The 22971-nt window shown below is 40.0% G+C and overlaps 1 protein-coding gene across 1 annotated transcript in view; it reads left to right on the top strand.

Moving 5' to 3' along the window:
- The window catches only part of YTHDC2 (YTH domain containing 2), a 1963388-nt gene that overhangs the window by 802145 nt on the left and 1138272 nt on the right, over positions 1-22971 (top strand). Inside the window, exon 11 of the mRNA XM_044059160.1 lies at positions 11757-11864. Coding sequence (XP_043915095.1) covers positions 11757-11864 — 108 coding nt within the window. The remainder of the gene's footprint in view (positions 1-11756; positions 11865-22971) is intronic.

The raw sequence follows: 22971 nt of genomic DNA, 5'->3' as shown, positions 1-22971 counted from the left end.
TCTACTACAGCATCTGGTGTTTGTAAAGAGATTACTACCATGTGTAGGGTATACAGTCAACGAACAGAAATCAAAACTAGTACCCTCTCAAGAGATAATATTCCTGGGTGCAAGCTTAAATAAACTGCCCAGATGGCTTATCTCATGCCAGACAAACAAAGGCAACTGACTACCTATTTCAACCTGTTGGCAACAAAGGCCCAGTTATCTGCAAGAAAAATTCTACAGGCTTTGGGCTTCATGGCATCCTGCATTCTACTAATTCCATATGCAAGACTGCATATGAGGAAACTTCAATGGTACCTAAAAAGTGTTTGGACTCAACATTGCCACAGCCTGGAAACAATAGTTACTCTCATTCCCTGCCTGCAACAGGAGTTTCGATGGTGGGCGAAGGCCTGTCACCAGAACAAGGGACAGCCATTCACTCCACCCCCAGCCACACAGACTTTAACAACGGATGCATCGGATTATGCCTGGGGAGCTCACATGGCAGGAAGATGTATTCAAGGCACATGGTCCGCAAACCAAATGCATCTACATATCAATCAAAAAGAGATGCTAGCTGTTCAAAATGCCCTGACAGCCTTCAAGGACCTACTTCATCCGGGACAACTACTGATAAAGACAGACAATACCACGGTCATGTGGTATATAAACAAGCAGGGAGGCACTCATTCTTAACCCCTTTGCAGACTAGCCATGACTTTGTGGGACACAGCATTGACTTACTAGGTACATCTGCAGGCACAATTCCTTCCAGGAAAGATAAAAACTCTGGCAGACAAACTAAGCAGAAACCTCATGGATCCCACGAGTGGAAATTGGATCCACAAGTCTTCAACATGGTAACAAGGAAATGGGGATGCCCGGACATCTATTTGCCTCACCTCACAACTGCCAACTGAAGAGATTCTGCACAAGGACTTATCACAGACAAGCATGGAAAGTGGATGCCCTATCTTTCAGCTGGAAAAACTTAACAGTATATGCCTTTCCTCCTCTGCCTCTCCTCCCCAAGGTACTCCTAAAGGTCAGACAGGAGAAGCCAAAAATTATACTGATTGCCCCACACTGGCCACGCCAGTACTGGTATCCAATCCTAAGGAACTTCTCTCAATGCCCAGCCTGGACCTTACCTCAAGTGCCTCATCTACTGTCCCAGCAGAACAATCAGATCCTGCACAGCCAACGCAAGACCTTAAATCTGGCAGCATGGCGGATAATGTAGTCATACAAAACACACCTCTCACTAAAGCGGTGATGGATGTCATTTTGGAGGCCAGGAGGCCTACTACTAGAAAATCCTGTGCTGGAAAATGGAAGGGATTCTGTGCTTGGAACCAGGCACAAGAAATTGACACAGCTGTACCAAATATTATTCAGATTTTGCAATACTTGACTGAGATGCTGGACAAAGGCCTATCCTTTTCATCTATAAAAATTCATGCCTCTGCCATTTCGGCTCATTACAATACAGAACCACCAATCTTTTCTCATCCTTTATTAAGGCAGTACCTCAGAGGGGCAAAAAATGTAAGGCCTCCAAGGATATCACCAATACCTGCATGGGACTTCAATTATGTCTTGGAAAAACTCACCCTGCCTCCTTTTGAGCCAGCCCCTACAGCTGATATAAAGTTTTTATCTTGGAAAACAGCTCTGCTCCTAGCAATAACTTCTGCAAGACGAGTCTCAGAGTTACAGGCACTCATGGCTGTGGAACCTTTTATCATTTTTTATCCTGACAGGGTTTCTCTGACGATAAACACGACATTTATGCCTAAGATAGTGTCCAGTGTGGCCCTTAACCAAACTATTCATCTGCCTATGTTTTATCCAAACCCACAGAATAAGGGGGAGAGAATTCTGCATTCTTTGGACATACACAGACAGCTACGCTTCTATTTGAACAGAACCAAAGCTTTCAGAAAGACAGAGCAATTACTAGTGGCATATGCTGCAGGATCACAAGGAAAGACTATCTCAAAGCAAACTATTTCAAAGTGGATAGGCCACTGCATTCGTTTCTGCTATTCACAACATGGCAAGCCAGTACCTAAGGGCATTAGGCCACATTCAACCAGAGCAGCAGCCACTTCAGCAGCCTTCCTCAGGGGAGTACCAACCAAAGACATTTTAGAGGCTGCTACCTGGTGTTCAGTGCACACCGTCACAAAGCACTATCACTTACCACTCTACACTAAATCCAGGTCTGGCTTTGCCACTGCAGTTCTGCAGGTTCTAATAGCTGCTCCTAATGCTATTTAGCTCCAGCCTCCCAACCTTAGCTTTGGGATTCAACCCAGTTGTAATGACTGCAACAGTGAAACACGAAGAACATAGTACACTTGTATACACTTACCACAAATGTAGATGTTCGAGTGTATTCACTGTTGCAGTCCAGGTTACCCACCCGCCATCCCCCATTTCTTTGCTGGAACTTATCTGTACTTCTCTATTCTATACAACCTATGTGATGTATTTGCTTGTAGATGAAGGCAAAATATATACTTTGGTGCATGCATGTTTTATTGACATATTTTTAGCCTACCCTTATGGGGGCACCCGACATCTGGGGCAAGAAGGAAAATGGCGTCGGCTGCATCTTTTATACCCCTGGCGCACTGACGTCAGGGAAGAGGCGACAGCAACCGATGCCGGACCTAGACTTTGGAATTCAGGCTGACTGAGGGTAGCCTGCCAGCAGGATAACCCAATTGTAATGACTGCAACAGTGAATACACTCGAACATCTACATTTATGGTAAGTGTACACAACTGTACTTTCTCTCAGAGGCAGAGGGGGGAACTCCAGTGGAAGACCCTGCACACAAGGCAGAGGAGGCTCACATAACCAAGGGTCCAGAAATTTTGACCAGCCCTATCAACGCAGCTCCAAGGAGGCCCTATTGTCCTACTCTGGAGACAGTCTGGAGTCCTTTATCCCTGCATCAGAGAGCCTGGCTAGACTTGAAAGATACGTCAGTGCAAAGGATAATTTCCAGAGGTTATATCATTCCCTTTTTCCTTCCACTGCCGTTATGAAATAAAATTCCTGATATTCCACCCAGTCAGAGGGAAGCAGTGGCTTTAGAAATACAGAAGTTGTTAGACAAGAGAGTCATCCAAGTGGTCCCCCAGACCAGAAATAATCCAGAACTTATTCAAGATTCTTTTTTAATGCCAAAGATTACAGGGGACTGGAAGCCAAGCTTGAATCTCCACATTCTGAACAAGTCACTTCAGTGTACCACGTTCTGGATAGTCACTGTTCAGTCTATGTTACCTTTCTTGTGCAAGGATGAATGGATGTACTCTATAGATATCCAGGATGTGTGTCATCACATAAAAATGAACAGATGGTCCAGGAGATACCTACACGTTCGGCTGGGAGCCAGTCACTAGTTCAGAGCATTTCCCTTTGGTCTCATCACAGCCGCCAGGGTTTTTACCAAATGCATGGAAGTGGTAGCAGCTCACTTCAGACTGCAGGGATTCCAAGTGTTTCCATACCTAGATAACTGGCTTCTTACCACCTCGACTAAGCATCTACTGATAACAGCTCTAGACTATGTATTGCAGACTTGTTCCAGTCTGGGCATCGCAATCAACCATGACAGATCTCAACTTCAATCTTCTCAGTCTGTAGAATTCATAGGAACCAATTTCAATACGACATCAATGATAGCATTTCTTTCCTTGCCAAGGATTCATACCACTCACTTCAAAATTGGCAGCCCACAAGGTATTATGGACTCTGGGGTCCATGTCAGCTGCAATACTTCTGCTTCCACTAGCAAGGTGTCATATGAGAATCCTACAGTGACATTGGCAACCCAGTGGTCTTACATCAAATCTTGTCCAACAAGATCAATGTAACTCAGGCTTGCAAGAGATTCTTTTGGTGGTGGATTCACTCAGATCAACTTTTGCAAGGTCATCCATTCATCCTTCCTCAATCCAAGGCCGTAGTGACCATGGACACTTCCCAAATTGGGTGGGGGGGTGAATGATTTCCTGGGAAAGGCTGTTAAATGCACATGGTCCCTCGGAGAGGCCAACTTTTGCATATCAGTGGTCTGGAAATGAGAACGGTACTCCTAGCATTGTAGGCCTTCCAAGAATCTCTCCCTTCTGGGACTATTGCTTTTCAAACAGACAATATGTGACTAGTGTGGTACGTCAACAAACAAGGACGGACCAGATCATACCCCTTGTGTCGGGAAGCCCTGAGAATGTGGCAGTGGGCAATATCTTCAAGGCAATTTTTGTTAGCAATGCATATACCAGGAAATCCAGCGTGGTATCGTACAAGTTGAGCAGGTCCTTATTATTACCTCACAAGTGGTTTCTCAACACAGATGTGGCAAAAAAGTTATTTCTCCATGGGGCCAGCCATGCTGCGACCTATTTGCATGATAACAAGAAAGAACAACAAATTCAGCAAGTTCATTGCCCTAATCCGTCTTCCAGGTGAGTCATTGAGAGATGCTCTCCTTCAAGATTGCCCCCTCCCCCCCCCCAGGTCTCCTGTATGCTTACCTCCCAATTCCCTTAATACCCAGATTCCTACAGAAAGTATCTCAATTGAAGAGCAAAGTCCTCCTCATTCCCCCTAATTGGACTTGACAGATTTGGTTCCTTTTCCTTTGGCCTCATCTTGTTTACCCACCTTGGATACTGGATCCATTTCCAGACCTCTTGTTTCACCCGACAGATATGACTCATCCGGACATTTCACACCTCAAATTAACCGCATGGTATCTCCAATTCTGTTGATAGCCAGACAGCCAAAGCTGTCCTCATCAGTGTGCCATTTTCTTTTATCTTCTCGCAGGGCTTCTACCTGGAAGATTTACCAGAGCAAATGGAAAAGGTTTGCCCATTGGGCACATCTGCGTGACCTGGACCACTTTTCACATGCACCACTACATAAGATCCTTGAATTCCTGACTTCCATTTTCAATGACTGGTCTAGTCCTACAATTGAGGATCAGCTAGCTGCTATCTTCAATTTTCACATTGGAATTGATAACTGTACCTTGGCATCTTCACGTCTTTGTAAAGCCTTTATAAAAGGTGCCTTGTTACCAAAGCCCCCCTTCAAGAACCCTACTCCACCCTGGGATCTTACCATAATGTTACAGGCCCTTGCTCAGTGACCTTTTGAACCTGCAGTGAAATGTGTGTTGTGATATCTGACTTGGGAGATGATTTTTCTCATAACCACAACACTGGTTAGAAGATTGTCAGAACTGCAAGCCTTATCTTCTAAGCCTCATTTATTAATTTTTCACAAGGATATAGTTTCTTAAATAACCATTCCTACCTTCCCATCTAAGATGGTGTCAGGATATAACATTAATCAAGCCATTAATCTTCCTGTATAATTTCCAAATTTCTCTAACAAAGGTGAATACATGTTGCACTTACTGAATGTTTATAGACAATTATGTGTCTAGCTGCACAGATCTGATAAATTTAGGAAATCTTACCAGTTGTTTGTATCCTTTTCAGAAACCAAATTGGGTCAACCAGTTTCAAAAGTAACTTTATCAAGCTGGGTGACTGACTGTATTTCCTTCGTCTATAACAAACTGGGTTTGGTTCTTCTTAGACCCTTAAAAGCCCATTCGGCCAGGTCCATGGTGACTTCACCAGCCTTTTCTGTCCAGAACTTCCATGGATATTTGTGCAGCTGCAACTTGACCAAACCCTCATATCTTTATTACTCATTACAAACTGGATCTGGTCTTGAGGGGAAGTGCAACCTTCAGCTCTACAGTATTTAGGAATATGCATCTTTAGAGTTCACCCAGGATTCATTTATCTGGGTACTCTGTCCCACATGATGAATGGAATGCATAGAGACTGACATCACATAAAGATGTTATGTACTCACCATAAGATTTAGTCTGTCTTGTCCATTTTCATTCTTCCTCAACTCCCCTCCTTCCATCCCCGTACTATGTTTCTTTGATGACTTCTGGTACAGCGGGAAAGTGTCTCAAGAACCAAATTCCCTTTGCTTTGAGCTCCAGGAAGAGATTTTCTATACTATGTAAAATATAGGAATATTTTCCTGTAGGGAGCTCCAAACAAGATCTGGAGAAGGGGGGGGGGGGGGTTACTACAGCATTATGGGTAAGGGAGGAGCTTGAGAGTTTGTGATTTCCACAAGCTGTGGAACAGCGGCTGAGTTGGATCTGAGAATCAGATCCGAACTCATATATTGAGGAAGAATGAAAATGGACAACACAGATGGAATGTTATGGTGAGTACATCATTTCTTATTTAATATGGTCAATTTTCATTCTCTCCTCAACTGATGAATTTGAATCTGATCCTCAGGTCGGTCTCGGCTGTTGCTAAAGCTCGTTACAACCTAAAGTTGTTGAGCTTCCCCTTACCCATAATGCACCAACCCTCAGTTACCTCAAATCTCATTTGCCTCTTTACGAGAAAGACATGGTTGATCTTAGCTGTCGAGCATTTTATAAGATAAGTGTGGTGTTCGTTTTTAAGTCATTCTTTTAAAAGTTTTTTTCTCCTTTTAAATTTGTTCCTACCCTTATCCTTTCGCTGACTTGACAACTTTAAAAATTAGTTTTAGTTTTTCTCTTTCCCTTTGAAAGTTTGTTTTGTGTATATTTGATGAAATGCTGTCTGTTTGTTGATTTCTCCTGTTGCGGTATGTATTCTCCGGGATTGCTGTTTGCCTGTGTCTGTTCCCTTATGGTGAAGCACCCTCTGTGGATGTGACAGCCATTAACTCCTCCTATTTGTTTTTAGCGTAATGCCTGGATCCATGCTTATCTAGAAGAAATCTTGCTTATTGATGGAGTATGTGTAAATAGTCAGTTAGGCCTTTGTCTGCTACCTTTAATACTTTTAAAAAACAACTAAAACGGTCCAGGCAGCAACAGGAAAATGGTTGTCGAACAGTCCTTTTAATAAAAAATCACCACAAGCACTTTCACCCTGACTCAAATGTAAGGCTTTTTCAAGTACACAGAAAACACAACACCCCTCCTATTTAAATGCCCCTATGTGTAAAAGTACATTTTTAAAGGAAAGATTTCAAAAGTTAGGGTACACACATTATCTGATCGTCTAGAGGTTGTTGACCGAGGTCAGAACACTTGTGGAAAAAAGCTTGACGAAGGGGCTAATTTACAGGCCCTTGTAGAAGTAATTGGTACTAGTCCACTTTCCTTTTGTTTAAACACCCCTAGCCTTTTAGACCCCAAGGTGGGTCTAGATTTCATTGAACCAACTGACCTTAGTGTGGAAGAAGGGGAGGTTGGTGAATAGGATTTTTCTGGGGGGAAGGGGAAAGGGAAGAACCCATTGAAAACCAATAGGAAGGGGAAGGTATAGTTGTAGGTAGAGACAAAGTGACATACTCGTGCAATGGTTTTAAAATCTTTAACTTGAGTGGTGTTGAAATTTTAAACATGAACGCTTTTCCCTTTTTGCGAAAGGTTTTAAATTTGTACCCTCTGTTAGGTTTGATGTTTGTGACACACTTATTGAGCCAAAATTATTTACAAGAAAATTGAACTTTGCTTTATTGTTTGAACACTCGGACGTAGGTGATTTAGCCCAATTTAGGAAGACAAGTACATATAATCCTCCTCTGTACCCAGCTTTGCAAGTTTTTGAGGAAGTTTGTGCTTCTGATATTTATAATTTTAGTATGGACAAGAAGTCCAAAAAGAAGTGTTGTTTTAAAACCAATTTGACTAAGGAAGAAAAAAATATTTTAGAACAGCTCACTTTAGACAGAGAGATTCGAATCATGAAACCTGACAAAGAGGGTGGTACGGTTTTAGTTAATACTATTTCGTATTGTAGTAAAATTCTTGAAATATTGAATAATAGTGTGTACGTACCAGTATCGATTAACGAAGTCAGTATTTCTTACAGAAAAATTGATTTAGCTATTGAAGAATTAGTGTTAGAAAATAGAATAGATGCTAAATTGGGGACCGTTTTGATTAATAGGAAGCCTAGAATAGCTTCCTTTTTTGGTATCCCTAAAATTCATAAGAGTACTAGAGATCCACCGTATAGACCTGTTGTTTCAAGTAAGGGATCAAAAACCTACTCCATAGCCACTTTTTTGGACCATTCCCTGAAACATGTTACTGATGATTTTGTACACCTATTGAAGGATTCATGGGACTTCCTATCGGGCCTTACCTTGCAGCCCTGTTAAGGGGAAGTGTATTTTTTGACCATTGACGTAGTCTATTTATTTTCGTGTATTCCAACAGAGGAGGGTTTGGATTTATTTTGGTCAATTTTGAATGAAAAAAGTCTACATTGAGCTTTGAAGCAGACTTATTGGTGGAACTTCTGAGGATTGTACTGTTAAACAATTTTGTGTTTTTTGAAGGGGAGACATTTAAACAGGTTAGAGGGGTAGCTATGGGGGCAGCCTGCGCCCCCATTTATGCTAACCTGGCCCTCCTCAGATGGGAACTTCAGTACATGTTTAATTCGGTTTACTCGAAGAACATTAGGTTATATCGCCGTTTTTTGGACAATATATTTATTATTTAGGAAGGTCCAACGAGTACTATTACTAATTTTCTTGAGTTCCTCAATTCAGCTACTAATTTTTTAAAATTTACATTCAAGTTAGACCAGCAAGGAATCAACTATTTAGATGTAAGGGTAGATAAAACTGATGGAGATTTAAGATGTATGATTCATAGGAAGAACACTTTTAGCAATTCCTATTTGCCTTATAACAATGATCATCCCTGGAAGCAGAAACAAAGCATTGTGAAGGGCCAGATGAGTAGAGCAGCAAGAATGACCTCAGAAAGAGTAGATTTTTTATCTGAAATTAAATTTATTTCTGAGTTATTTAAAGTAAGAGTTTACCCTGCCAACCTGATAAGAGGAGGTTTCAAATGATGTTATAGCGGGGTGGGGTGTAAAACATCTTCCCCTTTTAGGTAACCCCCTCAGTGCACTATTGAGGAAAAGTTTACTGGTGATCAAACTTTTGGGAAAGCTTTGGTTTTACAGCATAGTTGTGCATCTAGGGAAGTTAAGGACCTAGTTAAAAGGAATTGGAAAATGCTGAGATTCAAGAAGGACATTGCGAGCAAGGTAGGGGAGAGTCCAAGTTTTGTTTTCAAAACAGGGACCAACTTAAAAAGGCTTTTTGAAAAGAATAACAACATGGCTAGATCACAGGGGGACCAGGGTACGAGAAAGTGTGGGAGATGCGGGTACTGTAAGTACATTTGTGACAAAGTAAAAGTTACCTTGAACAACTACGCAAAGAATAGTGTGTGTTTTAGAAAGGGTAATTGCACCACTAAAGGTATAGTATATCTGGCTTTGTGTAAGAGTTGCTCTAGTTTTTATGTTGGAAAATCAGAAAGGGCACTTAATAAATGCATTTATGAACATACCTATAATATTAGGAAAAATAATTTAAACAGTACATTGTATAAGCACCTACACATGGAACCCACCCACCCTGGGTTTCTTTTTGAAAATTTGGAACAAGTTCATGTAGACCCTAGTGGTGGGGATTGGGAGAATTAGCTATGTTGTAGGGAGATTTATTGGCAATTGAAATTAAATGCAACCCAACCTCCAGGATTAAATGATCATAATTCCATTAAACCGTACTTGGTTAGGAGATCCGAGAAGTTATGATGATTTTTTTTAATAAGTGGGTCATTTTTCAGTAAGTCTTATTGTATTTGTATTATGTGCCAATTTTTAGTCCTATATGTTGTTTAAATTTCTTATGTGTATTTAAATTCATGTTTATGAAGGGATTTTGCTATTAGTCTATCTTGGATCTATTTTGTGAACATTTTAAAATGTAGATATGAATTATGTATTTATAGCTTTAAAAGTTTTGGCGCTCTTTTACACACAGGGGCATTTAAATAGGAGGGGTGTTATGTGTTTTCTTTGTACTTGAAAAAGCCCTGCATTTGAGTCAGGGTGAAAGCGCTTGTGGTGATTTTTTATTAAAAGGACTGTTCGACAACCATTTTCCTGTTGCTGCCTGGACTGTTTTTTTGTTGTTTTTTATTAGTATTTTATATACGGTTCATTCCACTTGTTGTGTACCTTTAATACTTTTTTTTCCTGATGCAAGCTGTCTTGAGCTTTGCAGTTCTCTATACTCTGTTTTCTGGTTAACATTGTAGGAAATAGTTGCTGACATACCCCTCGCAGAATGTCCAGATTTTTTGACTCATAATTTTGGTCTGTTTTCACAAAAGTCTGATTTTCAGGCAAATTAGTCACAAATCGTTGAAGTCTAAAATTAACTTTTTTGTGCACTTTAGAATCATTTCATTGTGCATTATACCATGGCTTTTAATTTTAGTTTGATCCAACAGTTTGCCAAAGGCTAGTGAAATGTATATAGCCTCTGTAGTTTTAATGTGGTGGTATTTGCTTTTCAGTTGACGAAGTTACATGTTGTTTTTTTCTGTTTTATCTATGACCTGTCTCTACTTTATGTGAATGAATAGAAGTGTGTACTTATACTTAGAAGTGCAAAAATGAGTGAGTGGCTGGCTGTCTGCCATTTTTTTAACATGTTTTGTAGGACTTTAGGAGCCTTTTTGTATTTGCACCTTTCCTCGTGTTGGTCTTTTTTTTGTAAGAGTTTAATGGCTTGAAATGAGGACATGTTTTATCTTGCATGGTTGCATAGCATTATTTTAAGCTTTGACCCCCCCCCCCATTTGTTCACCTCAAACTATATATTGATTTTTTTTCTACATTAAGATATTTTCAAAGCAGTAGTGATTTTCAAGTCCCTGAAGTTCATCTATGTTTTATTCTGCTATGTAGTAACTTCTGGTATTTTTAAAAAGTAGATTAATTAAAACCTGATTTTTTTCTGTTGACGAAGATATTCTTTACATTATGTTGTTGTTGGGATTGTTGTAATGTTGACTTTATTTGAAGGCTTTGAAAATATTGCCTTTGTAGTGGATTGTTGTGCCATTATCTTGGACTGACTAAAATTGTTTAAACATTTAAGAATGTTAAGCATCATATCTACTATGAATTAAACTTTTGGGGGTTTACACTTTTGTACTGATTTATTACAAAAGGTATTATGTCCTTTGATTCCTTCACACACATTTACTTAATCCAAGATTGTTGTGATGTTGATTTAGTATATAATTTATACAGCAGTGTCAATGTTTTTTTATTTTTTCAAAAGTAAAAGAGGCTGAAGTCACCTAAATTTATTTATTTTTATTATTACCTCACTAGTGTCTTCTCCTGCTTTGTTGTATCAAGTGTATTCCATAGTCACATTGTATGTATTATGTTTTTAATTACATCTATACTACCGTTTTATTTGGTGTTATCTAACTCACTGGAGCTTTTCTCCCTAGATCTCCACTGAAAATGGGTATTTATTACCCATTTGCTCTTTTCTGGTAAGCATATATTAGTAAATATAACACTATTATATCTAAGAATATTGAATCAGCATTCATTTAACAGGTCCATGCTGTAAATATCCTTGCTTTGATTTTTTGGTCATTTGTATGCATTTTCTTTATTTGGAACAATTTGCAGTCAGGGTATTAACTTGTCCTATTTGTGTGTGCATTTTTTATTTAAGTGACCACTGAACTTGCTATTTTGTTATTGCAGTCTTGTACTGTTACGTATGGACAAAGATTTTCTTTGTAAGGTAGTAAATTACAGCAGTAAATATTTATCTGTCATTGTATTTATTAGTTCCAGGAAAACCATTTGAAGTGAAAGAACTTTTCCTTGAGGATATTTTACGTACAACAAATTACATGAACAAAGATATGTTGAAGTATAGAAAAGAAAAACAGAAAGGTAAGTTTTATGACAGTGCTATCTGAAGAGTGTTTGTGTGTGTGTGTGTGTGTGTATATATATATATATATATATATATATATATATATATATATATATAATCTGTGTGTGTGTATATATATATATATATATATATATATATATATATATATATAATCTGTGTGTGTGTGTGTGTGTGTATATATATATATATATATATATATATATCTATATATATACACACAAATGTTTTTTTGCCTATAGATGTGGTACAAAGTAATTGATCTTGCTTTACTTCATCTGCTTATACTGTAATACTTAATTTGGGAGGTATATATTTAGTTTATCATCCTTTCACTGCTGGCATGTGTAAGCCTGAACAGTTTGTGTCTGATAGTGCAAATCATTGAATTAATTTTAGCAACCTGCTCTCTCTTTCTAATGTATAGTGAATGAAGAGGGCATGGGAATATAAAGTATCTTTACAATGCCTTTTATTATGTATTTAGTTAAGTAATGTTATGTAAAATAATGCTTGTAAGGTCTTCACAGCAAATTTTCCAGTTTTATCATCAGACATGATCATTCAGTTATTTTTGTCAGCAAACTGATGCTGTAATTTTTCATTTGGGAATACACATTCAGATTTTCTGTGAGATGGTTGTGCTGATAGTTCTGTTCCTTACTTTAGCAGATAAGGCTTTTCCCTTGCTAGAAAGAGTGGTACATGTTTTAATGGTCTGAGTGATTATTGGTCAGCATTCTTCGTCTTATCAATGTTCTTTTAAATCAAGTAGTTATATTAGAATTATGTTGCTTACTTATTTTAACTGATAATTTGATTTGTCATTGAAATAGTAGCAAAGCAGCATTTTAAAAATGTGATGAGGATGTGCATATACTGAATAATGTAGTTTGTGTCCCAACTCTAAATCAGTTTAGATGTTTACTTGTTTGTTTAAATTTTCCTCAGATTTCTCTAAATGTATGAATATTTCTAATGTCTATTTGATGTTGAGGTATTTCTTGAGATACATCCAGCAGTTAGATTTTTTTTTTTATTGCAAACCCATGGTGGAAATTTCTCAGATTGAGGGATAGGGGTGGGGGATCACTGTGGCTTTGTGGCTTCTCCTGATCTACCACTGTTCCAGTTCCCAGTGATTATACAGCTACTCTAAACTGTCCTTCTGTGATTCATTGTGAATATTTTGGTACTGTTCAGTTGTGGCATCATTACGCAGCCCTCCTCCCAAAGTAAAGAGAGCATTGCTAACTCCTTCAGGTGGACGCTTGGGTTATAGTCACGGCTTTTCTCCCTGTGCCAGCAAAACTTATCTCACTGCAAGCATCTGTGTGGCTATTAAATTTATTTCCAGTGTTTGTTGCTGGTACCATAACCTAGCACCAGTCTTGACTTCAGCAGCTTTTCTATAGTAGATAATGCCATAGTGCTAGTACATACTAGTTTTCACCATACTGCAGTCAAAATTCAGCAGTAGACTGCAGCTTTCATTCACCCTGATTATTTATTTCAGTTAATTTTTTGTTATCCATTTTAATTTCCTTCTCCTGTCTTTTAAGTCTGGAACATTAGTAAGTTTGCTTATGGTTAGTGGCAGCTTCTTTAAGATAGTTTTGCTCTTTTGTTGTGCCTGAGCTGTTAGCATGATGAGTGGTGCTGTCTTTTGTGTCTGCAATTCAGCCCAGACATTTTGAGAAATGCCTAACTTGTTAAATTCCATTTCCTTCAGAAGGCATTTCAGATGCTGGAATGTCACTCCAGCTGCTGCTTCTAACCTGCCAGCCAAATTGTTGGACTAGAGAAGTAAGACATACAGTCATTAGTGACCATTATAAGGCTGCTGCTTCCCATAGGAAGCGAGAAGGTGAAAAGTAGAGAAATTCTGTTGGAGCTTTCCTCCAGTGGTTGCCTGTTTCCTCACTTGATAAGTCTTTGGCCTCACCATTCCAGTGTCTGTGCACTTCAATCCTAAACTTCTCTTACTGTGTTGTTATTTTTCCATACTTTCTTGTGTCCACTTGAGCATTCTCCATACTTTCTAGCTTCTTCCTGTTTCTTAAATATATTTAAGTTGATTGGCTGCTCTAAACTGTCATTCTGTGTTGTTATTTAAGATTATTTACATGGTTAACAAATGATTGTACATCAGTGGGTGTGCTGATATCAGCGGGAGGGATGGAAGACTGAGAAAGTGATTCTGGACCAGTATCTTTCCCAACAACTGCTGTCACAGTGATCACTTCCATTTACTCAGTCCCATGACCTTTATAATACTATTGTGAAACTTCACAATGGTTTCCTGCAGTGTTGTATTTTTAACTGCTTTTATTTGCCATCTCAAACCTATATGCATCTCTGCAGATATAGGACCCATAAACCTTATTGTCATGAGTGTCACATTTGTGTAGACTCCCTTGCAGATGTTGAACCTAACGTAATGTTATCACCAGTCCAATATCACAGCTGGTAGGCATAGATGATCCTCTGCCATTATTAGTTTATCTGCAGTAACCCCCTCTACTGGAGGTACAAACAGAAAGTGTGAACCCTCTATGATTTCTAACATTTGTCAAGAAAGAACTGTGTGTTCCAGTACTGACAGAGAGCTGTTGACTTAGATTTCATGAGCAAGCATTAACCCATAGTTTTTCTCTCCATTAAATTTGGCTCGGGAGGATTGAGATAAAGAAATGCACTTCTTATCCTTGATTGCCATTTTCCACACCTGCAGGCTAGCATTTTGCCTCATCCATAGGTAGCTGACTGTGTTGTGGCCTTAGCTTGTTCCTCAGAGCACTCATCTTTTCCTTGGATCCCTCTAGTGTAGCACCTACAGCTGCTATAGACTGTGGGTTAGTCACAGAGGACATGGTTAACTGACTTGTAGACTGTGTATTAACCATGTCCTTTGGCTTTTGGGGTCCCCTCTTGGGACAAGGGAAAGTCACTCTTGTCAGTCTTTGGAGAGGGAACAAAAAAATGCCTTCCTGTTTAGTTAGAATCTTGTGCCCATTCCCAGTGAAACTATCTGTTGCTTCTGCTGTCACCGTTAACAACACTGTTGGCCCCATTTTTCCTGTTAAAAAGAAACATGTTTCTACGCCTCCTCAAATTTCCTTAGAAAGTAGTTTACTGGGTCTGCCTCAGGGTTTAATTCATGCTATTAATCCTTGTAAAGTAATTTCTGGTAAAAGAATGAGGGATTCCTCTTTTTCTGAAGAAATTCAAGATTTTGAATCTGGACACGATGAGGGGGACAGATATAGGGTTTTCTTAGTTTTTGTATTCAGACTCTGGGAAAAGTCAGTTTCTGATTCTCCCTGTTTCTCTGAAACTATTTCCATAATGTGGCAGTGTTTTCATTGGATGGATGCTGAGGTTTCTTAGTGTCTCAGAAAATACTGTGAGCTATTGTACAACGAATTTCTAGAACCTTCTCCTATTCCCCCTGTTCTGCCTGTTCTTACTGATGTGTGTGCGCCATTGCATGAAGGTTTCCTTACAGTCTGCCTGCTGCCCCTAAAAAGGCAGGTAGAATGTATAAAGTTCTTCATTGTTTAAAGTATTTATACAGTCTTCCCCAAACCTGCCCAAGCAGCTGTAGCTTTTGTTAATCCTGCTATTGCTAAGCATTTGGTTAATTCCAATTCTGTTCTGTCTGACACATGGATGGGAAGATTATTGGTAAGTATGGGGGAAAAGTGTACACTTCTGCATCTTTGAATTTTGAATAGTCAAGCTCATATGATAGTTTGTTCTGATAATTGTGAAATTATTGAGGAATGTTTTTTCTGCATTCTCTACTTGTGAGGAAATATCTGCTTTAAATTATTTAGTTTCTTCCATTGTTCAAATCACAGCTCGTAGTTTACAGTGTGTGTTACTCATTTGATACTACTTCCACAGTTATGGCCACCGGTACTATTTTGAGGACGTTTGTCTGAGTTCTCAGAACCTCCTAGAAGATGTGAAAAATGAGATCCAGGGGGTCACTCCTCATTCTGTAGAACAAGACTCTCCTTTTCTATCAGGTCTTCGTATGTGCTGTTCCACAGAGTGATGGAACCAGTTTCCTCCTCCTCAGGTGGGAAAGGATATATTCTTAGTGCAAAAGAAAGAAAGAAAATTCTTGGCGACCAGTTTTGGATCTTTCTTTCCTAAACCTGTTGGTGATGGTGCCCTAATTTTAAGTTAAACCACTACACAACATGTTACCTCTTCTTCCACTTTCAAGTTTCCTGGTAAAACTAGACTTAAAAGATACTTATCACATTCCTCTTCATTGAAACTTCATGTTATTTAAGATTTTGTGGGCCCGGGATAATGTTATCCTTTCCCTGCCTTAACATGTGGACTATCCACTGACCCAAGAGTGTTCACAAAGTGTCTTGCTCCAGTTATATTTCATTACAGGCTACAAGGTATCCACAGATGTCCTATTCTCATGTTACAGTATTCCAAACCCTTGGGTTATTCTCTGCTAGCTACACAAACTTACAGCCAGTATACAAAAGCTTCTAGTCACTGCTATGTAGATGGGATGTCTGACATTGGCCGAGGGGGCATGGGCCATAAAAGTGATGTCTGCATGTACCTTTCCTCAGGACGTCTCTGCCGCAAGTTAAACTTCAGCTCTTCGTGCTGTCGGATCTTTAAATTAAAATATAAATACTCTGTTGGGGCTGTTTTTTCTTTTTCTTTTAAGTTACTGCATGCTTGTTTGTTCATGTCAGCCAGGAAAGGAAAGTGCATATGCGGACATCAGATCCCCTATATGGATGCCCATGAGCTCTGTATTTTCTGCTTAGTTGTCTACACGCTACCATCACTCCGCAGGCATCTACATGCCCTTAATATTTACCTGGAAAACCAACGTCTTAAATGCTTGCTACTAGCGATGGAGGACCCGTTCGGTCAGACCGTAGAACCACCTAAGAAGAAGGCCAAAGTTTCCAGGCCTGAATCTGCTGCTACACCTCATCCACCCAACATCCCTCCTGTGGCTGATGTTCGCCTGGAGGAGCATTTGGAATCTGCCGAAACAGGTATAGCGGGTACCATTCGGGAGGTCGCAGAAACTAGGGTGGAAAGCACATCCGGGGAGGCCTTGCCGATGTCTGTTGCCAACGATGAGGGTGAACCTAGGCTTCTTATGGTCGTCCAGACAGGCTCTTCCTCCTCTTCTGAACAAACAGAATCTATGCCTGCCTTAGCTCCTACGTCCTCTAGGCCTTCCTTGAAAAAGAAGCAAAAGACTAAATATGCTTCCCCTCCTGCAGAAAGCCAACTGGACTGGCAGGCTTTTTCCCAGAGCCTATTTAATGCTTTTATGGCTTAAGGCCTGCTATGCCTCCTCCTTCACTGGCTCCCCCTCCTCTCCTTAGTCCCAGGTCTCAGGCTGATAACACGCACCAACCGGAAGCTGAGGATTCCTCAGACTCTTCTTCAGAGGATTCTCTTTCTTATGTGTCCCAGATGCCCTCCCCTCTTGGGTATGCTTCCCCAGAGGAGCAATCTACTGAGGCAAACTCACCTGGAGAGGACGTCACCTTTGCTGAGACTATCTCAAAAATGAGAGAATATTTTAAATGAGATTCCTCTGGAATATCAGAGGTCCAAAAAAGATACTACGAGCTCTTCCAGATGGACACCCCTGCCCCTTCTGCTATTCCTCCAGTTTTACCAGCCTTCTTGGATGCTTTCAGTGCAGCCTCTGTGAATCCAGATTCCCAGCAACCTGTCCCTCAAAGGACTGACAGATTCTATAAAGTCCCTGAAGGGGGTAAATTCCTGATTAAATGCAAGGACAGTAAGACAGTGGAGCGCATTGGTAAAATGTCTACACATCTGCTACTTTGGCCTTTAGGGCAGTAAATTACCAGACACATATGTCCAAGTATGCCCTGGCCCTTTTGCCTGAGGTCACTAAACCTTTGGCTGACCTGCCTGACTCCACCCACCAAGGCTCAAATATCTAACCAAAACCATAAACAGACTATACAATAGAAGGAGGAAGCTACTACATGATAGAGCAAAATCCCAAAAAGGGAAGGCATCTCTGATCAGTATTAGCAAAAAACTACGGGCACTCATAAAATCGTCTAAGGCCAGCTTCGAGAGAAAAATTGCAGAGGACACTAAGGATAATCACAAGGCTTTCTTTAGTTATGTTAGGAACCTGGGTGGGAATTCCCAGATATGCTCAGAATTAGTCCAAAATGACAAAAAATACACCGAACCCACAGACATTGCCAACATCCTAGCTGACAGGTTCAGCGCAAACTCCCCCCCCCCCCTTCCCCACCAAAAGGGCAGATATCTATCTCAGCAGAGTACTGCCCCCCTGACATCTCAGATGCTCAGGTAAGAGCCGCCCTCTCCAAAGCAAAAAACACAGCATCAATGGGACCAGACGGTGTCCCGGGCTGCGTCCTACATGAAGTCGAAGAAGAGCTAAACCCAAACATAAAACTACTGTTAAATCTCAGCCTTACTACAGGATATGTACCCAAAGAGTGGCGTACAGCAACGGTGGTCCCTCTCCACAAAGGTGGTGCCTCAGCGGATCCTGGAAACTATCGCCCCATAAGCCTGACTAGCTTGGTCTGCAAAGCTATGGAAAGGATCATCATGGACCTTATAAATAAAGATACTGGGGACCTACAGACACTGGATCCTACCCAGTTCGGCTTTGTTAAGGGCAGATCCTGCCTCTTAAACCTGGTCGATTTCTTTGAAACAGTCACCAAGGCCATTGACGAGGGGAAAGGTGGTCCACACAGCCTACCTGGACCTCGCAAAAGTCTTCGATACAGTACCCCACTCGGGCATTATAGATAAGTTCACCAGTTTAAATATAAACCCTTATGTCACTAGATGGGTTGCAAATTGGCTCAAGGACAGAACCCACATGGTTAGAATTGCTGGAGCCATGTCAGACTCCAAACCAGTTACCAGTGGCGTCCCACAAGGCTCAGTCCTGGGACCTCTCTTGTTCGGTATATATTTCTCAGAGGTACAGGCCAACATGGAAGGACTGTGGCTGACCAAGTTCGCAGATGACTGCAAACTGGGCGCCATAATCGACTCTCCAGCCGACACAAGCATCCTCCAAAAGGGCCTCATAGAAACAGACAACTGGTGCCAGAGCCATGGCCTCAAGCTAAACGCCAAAAAGTGTATAGTCATTCCCTTTGGCAAAAACAAAGTGCCCACAAATTACCACATAGGTGGTAATCCATTAATCTGGAAGAAGTAATTAGGGACCTGGGGACCCAAGTTGATAGCAATCTCTCATTTGACAACCACGTGGCCAAAGTGGTTAGAAAAACATTTTATATAGCCCACCTATTCATGAAGGGATTCACATCTAGATAAGGGGAGGTCCTCGTGCCTCTTTACTCATCCCTCATCAGGCCCATAATCGAGTACAATGCCCCTTTTGGGATGTACCTTTCCAGACACCTGCAGCAACTGGAAAGACCCCAAAAGTACCTCACCAAGAGGATCAAAGGGCTCAAACAGATGCCATATGCTGCCCGGTTAAAGAAACTCCAGCTCTACTCAGTGGCATACCGCCTGCTCAGAGGCGATCTGTGCCTGACATATAAAGCCATGTCCAACCCAGAATTAATGGACATGCTGCACCTCAGAAAATCAAAATCCCATCGAGCTACGCGCTTGAGAGACATGAACCTCAGCACTGAAATAAATAGGACATGCTGGAGGGACAGATTCATAACCCAGAGGCTCCCTTCACTCTGGAATAAAATCCCAGTCCAGGTTAGGCAGAGTCCCTCATTGACTCTCTTCAAGAGGAATCTTGATGAGTGGATGGGAGATCGTAGGTTTACCCCGGGTATCACTTCTGTGTCACTGTTAGACAGAGGCACAGTATACTAACCTCGAAAAAGGGCATAGCAAAATAAATTTAAAATGGGTGGCGAAAGCCAAACACACTCTGGCTAGGCTTATAAATGCCCTAGGGCAGATAGCCTAGTATGAACCTAGGAACCATCTCATTGTCTTATGTAATGAAAGAAAATGCACCGAGCTAGCACACTGAGAACGTTTATTAATAGACAAAACAGAAAGCAGAAAATGGTGAGCGCTTTCCCAACATAAAGTTGCTTCATCAGACAACAGTAAAAGGCTTGCACTCTATTTAAATAGTCAAATATCCATTACTCAATTAACTAATTAGGGTTAGCAAGCTGTACACAATCAAATTCAAAAGAAGCTTACCACAGTGAATCCTACAATAAAGATGCACTATGCATATAATGTTACACACAAAGTTACTAAGCATATATAACCACACTATATACATCTTGTGTATCTCTTATATATGTATGTACATGGTTTTTTACACTGTATATAGTGTGGTTATATATGCTTAGCAGACCTCCCAACCGTCCCGAATTTCTCGGTTTTTACCGAATTTTGGGGTCCCAGTGAAGGGGTGCCACGATTCCCGAGTGGTACCCCTTCGTTTCCGATTTTTGAAGCTATTTTTTTAAATTCCGCGCTTTCGGAGCTGACGTCATCACGTGCGCGATGACGTCAGCTCCGTCAGCCTGTCGGAATTAAGCTGAGATGTGCGTGACCCAATTTGTATGTCGTTCAGTTGCTTGAATACTCGCGCGCTTGTTTCTGTTTGAATATGGATGGAATACCCGTCTCGTCTCATCTGGGCAGATTTAACGGAGTATGGAGTCATTTTCAAGCTGTGCTGCAGTGCAGATTTAACACCACCGTCATGTAAGTCTCTGAATATGACTTGTCTGCGCACTGGGCAGATTTAATTGAGTATGATGTCATGTCTGTGCAGCCTCTTGGATAATGGTTTAAAAGTTTGACCTGCTAAAAACAAAAATGGTAGAGTTGGCATTTTTTTTTTAATTCTTTAGGTATTGCGAAAGCATTCAGGCTGCCACTGACTCTGGCTGAAAACATTAAGGGGAAGCTTTGGGTGATGTTAGTTTAGTTTGTAGCTTAGTTAGTCTGAAACGGATTAGGTATTCTGGCTGATTTGGTAGCTAAGAGAAACAGAGTTATATGGAAGGATGCATTTTGTATGATAGGGAATTAGGATGTAAGTTAAGCTTCTCAACTTTGTTAAAAATATATTTTGCCCAGCAGTGGTTTAAATTAGCTTCCACTGTTCCATGGGACTTTGTCTGCTATGATGACCAGATTATTCAAGTCCCTGTTCAAGCTTTCCCTAAATATGACTTTTATGTACTTGGGGATAAAGATGTAACCTAGAGTCATGAGATTTTTGGTTTAAAACAGGAGGCGTCTGTTCAGAGGAAAAAGTGAATTGCCTAATACAGCTGATTGTAAGTATACATGAGCTTGAAGCTTTTAAGTAGTGCAGAAGGCTGAATGGTACAGTAAGAGCAAGGAAGTCGTTTTTCTGTTTGTTTTCTTTGTTGCTTGTTTATTTGTTATGTATATATTGTTTTGGTTAGAACATTTCACTTTGAGAGGCATTCTTCTAATGTACTATTAGAAGATTCCAGTTTTCATATTCATATATATTCTTAGGTTTTTCAACTGTGATGTTCAACATTTCATGATTTTCGACATGCTGTTTTGCCTGCTGAAATGCAGTACTTAATTTTGATTATATTTTACAAATGTTATTTAAACACTCTGAGTGTGTATGACATACCTGATGATGATGAAGCACTATGAAATGTGTGGTTTTAAGGAAATTAGCTAGCAAATATCTTAATGGAGATAAGTGAGAGACAGTTAATATATGGATAAGTCATATGATACCTCTCAACTGTTCAGATTTTCAGAGAATATCCAGATTTTTGCTTCATATTTCTGATCTGTTCCTCATAATATTTGTGGTTTGAAGTCATTAAATAATGACATATATTTAAGTTTCAGACTTCATAGCCTTCAGAAAAATGCATATTAACACAAATCATTTTATTCTAGGAACTTTCTAACTGTATAAGGGCAATATTTAAATGCTGTCCCTACTTTGGGGCCTTCCTCTACAAATTTTCTTTCAGGTTTTATTCAGATATTGTTTGGTAAAAGTTGAGAGATAGTATATATTATGTTTATGATGTTTATATTTTCTAATGCTTTGATACTGATTGTATCACTTTTGCTAATTATGTGTACAGTTTGTACATCTTGGTAATGATCACAGATGTTTATTAAAATATTTAAACTATATTTTATAATGCTGATATAAGTGGAAAGTTTTTTTTTACTACAGATTACTAAACTTGAAGCAATATTGTAGCATTACCATATAATATTATGGTAATGGGGGAATTATTAAAATGGGTGACTCAGGATATGCAAAGGAGACAAACAAAAAGACAAGAGTGATTCCTAAATGTATAAAGGATAAACAGTGGAGCCATGCCCACTATATAATTGAAGGGTGACCTAATGGTTAAAATGTTTGCCTTACAAACACAAGATGCAAGGTTTGAGTCTCACAAGGGATGATTGGCTAGACTTAAAAAATGGCTCACAAAATCAGTTAGCCTAGTACTAATCTATGAATGTATTCATGTTAAAGGAATTGCTAATTAATGTTAGGGGCTGCTTAATTACTCATTAATGTGTGTAACAAGCTCTTATTTCTGCTGTGCATGGTGGGGCACATCATTCCCCCTAGGACACCCAGCCATCTGACCATTTATTTCATATTTTAAAGACTGCTACAATAGCAGTTAAAACAACCCAAAGGTAATCTTTATCCACCACTGGCCAGATGCATTTTCTTTGGATGTGGTGTGTGTGGGTTTCAATGAATGTGAGTTTCAAGGGCAAAGTTTAATGTCAAGCCTATTTTCATTGCGAGATGGTATTGCCTTGTTTACCAGATGATGATCATTGTAGAAGTAAAGCAGTATGCATACATTAGTAGTGTTTATGGTAAATAAATGTGGCAAAATAGCCAGGTAACAGGACACTGGAATGGCTGCAGGGTGACTCTGGTGCCATGTTTTGGTTGTCTGTTCTTCAATTTGCGTTCGAAAGTTGGTATCCCACAATTCCACTGGAGTGGGTGGGGTTACATAATTATGTATGCAAATTAGATGTTAATCAGTGTACAGATTTGTA

Source organism: Protopterus annectens, chromosome 17.part0 (genome assembly GCF_019279795.1).
Source record: "Protopterus annectens isolate FY-2018-M chromosome 17.part0, PAN1.0, whole genome shotgun sequence".
Lineage (NCBI taxonomy): Eukaryota > Metazoa > Chordata > Ceratodontiformes > Protopteridae > Protopterus > Protopterus annectens.
This window is presented reverse-complemented; position numbering and strand designations above follow the sequence as displayed.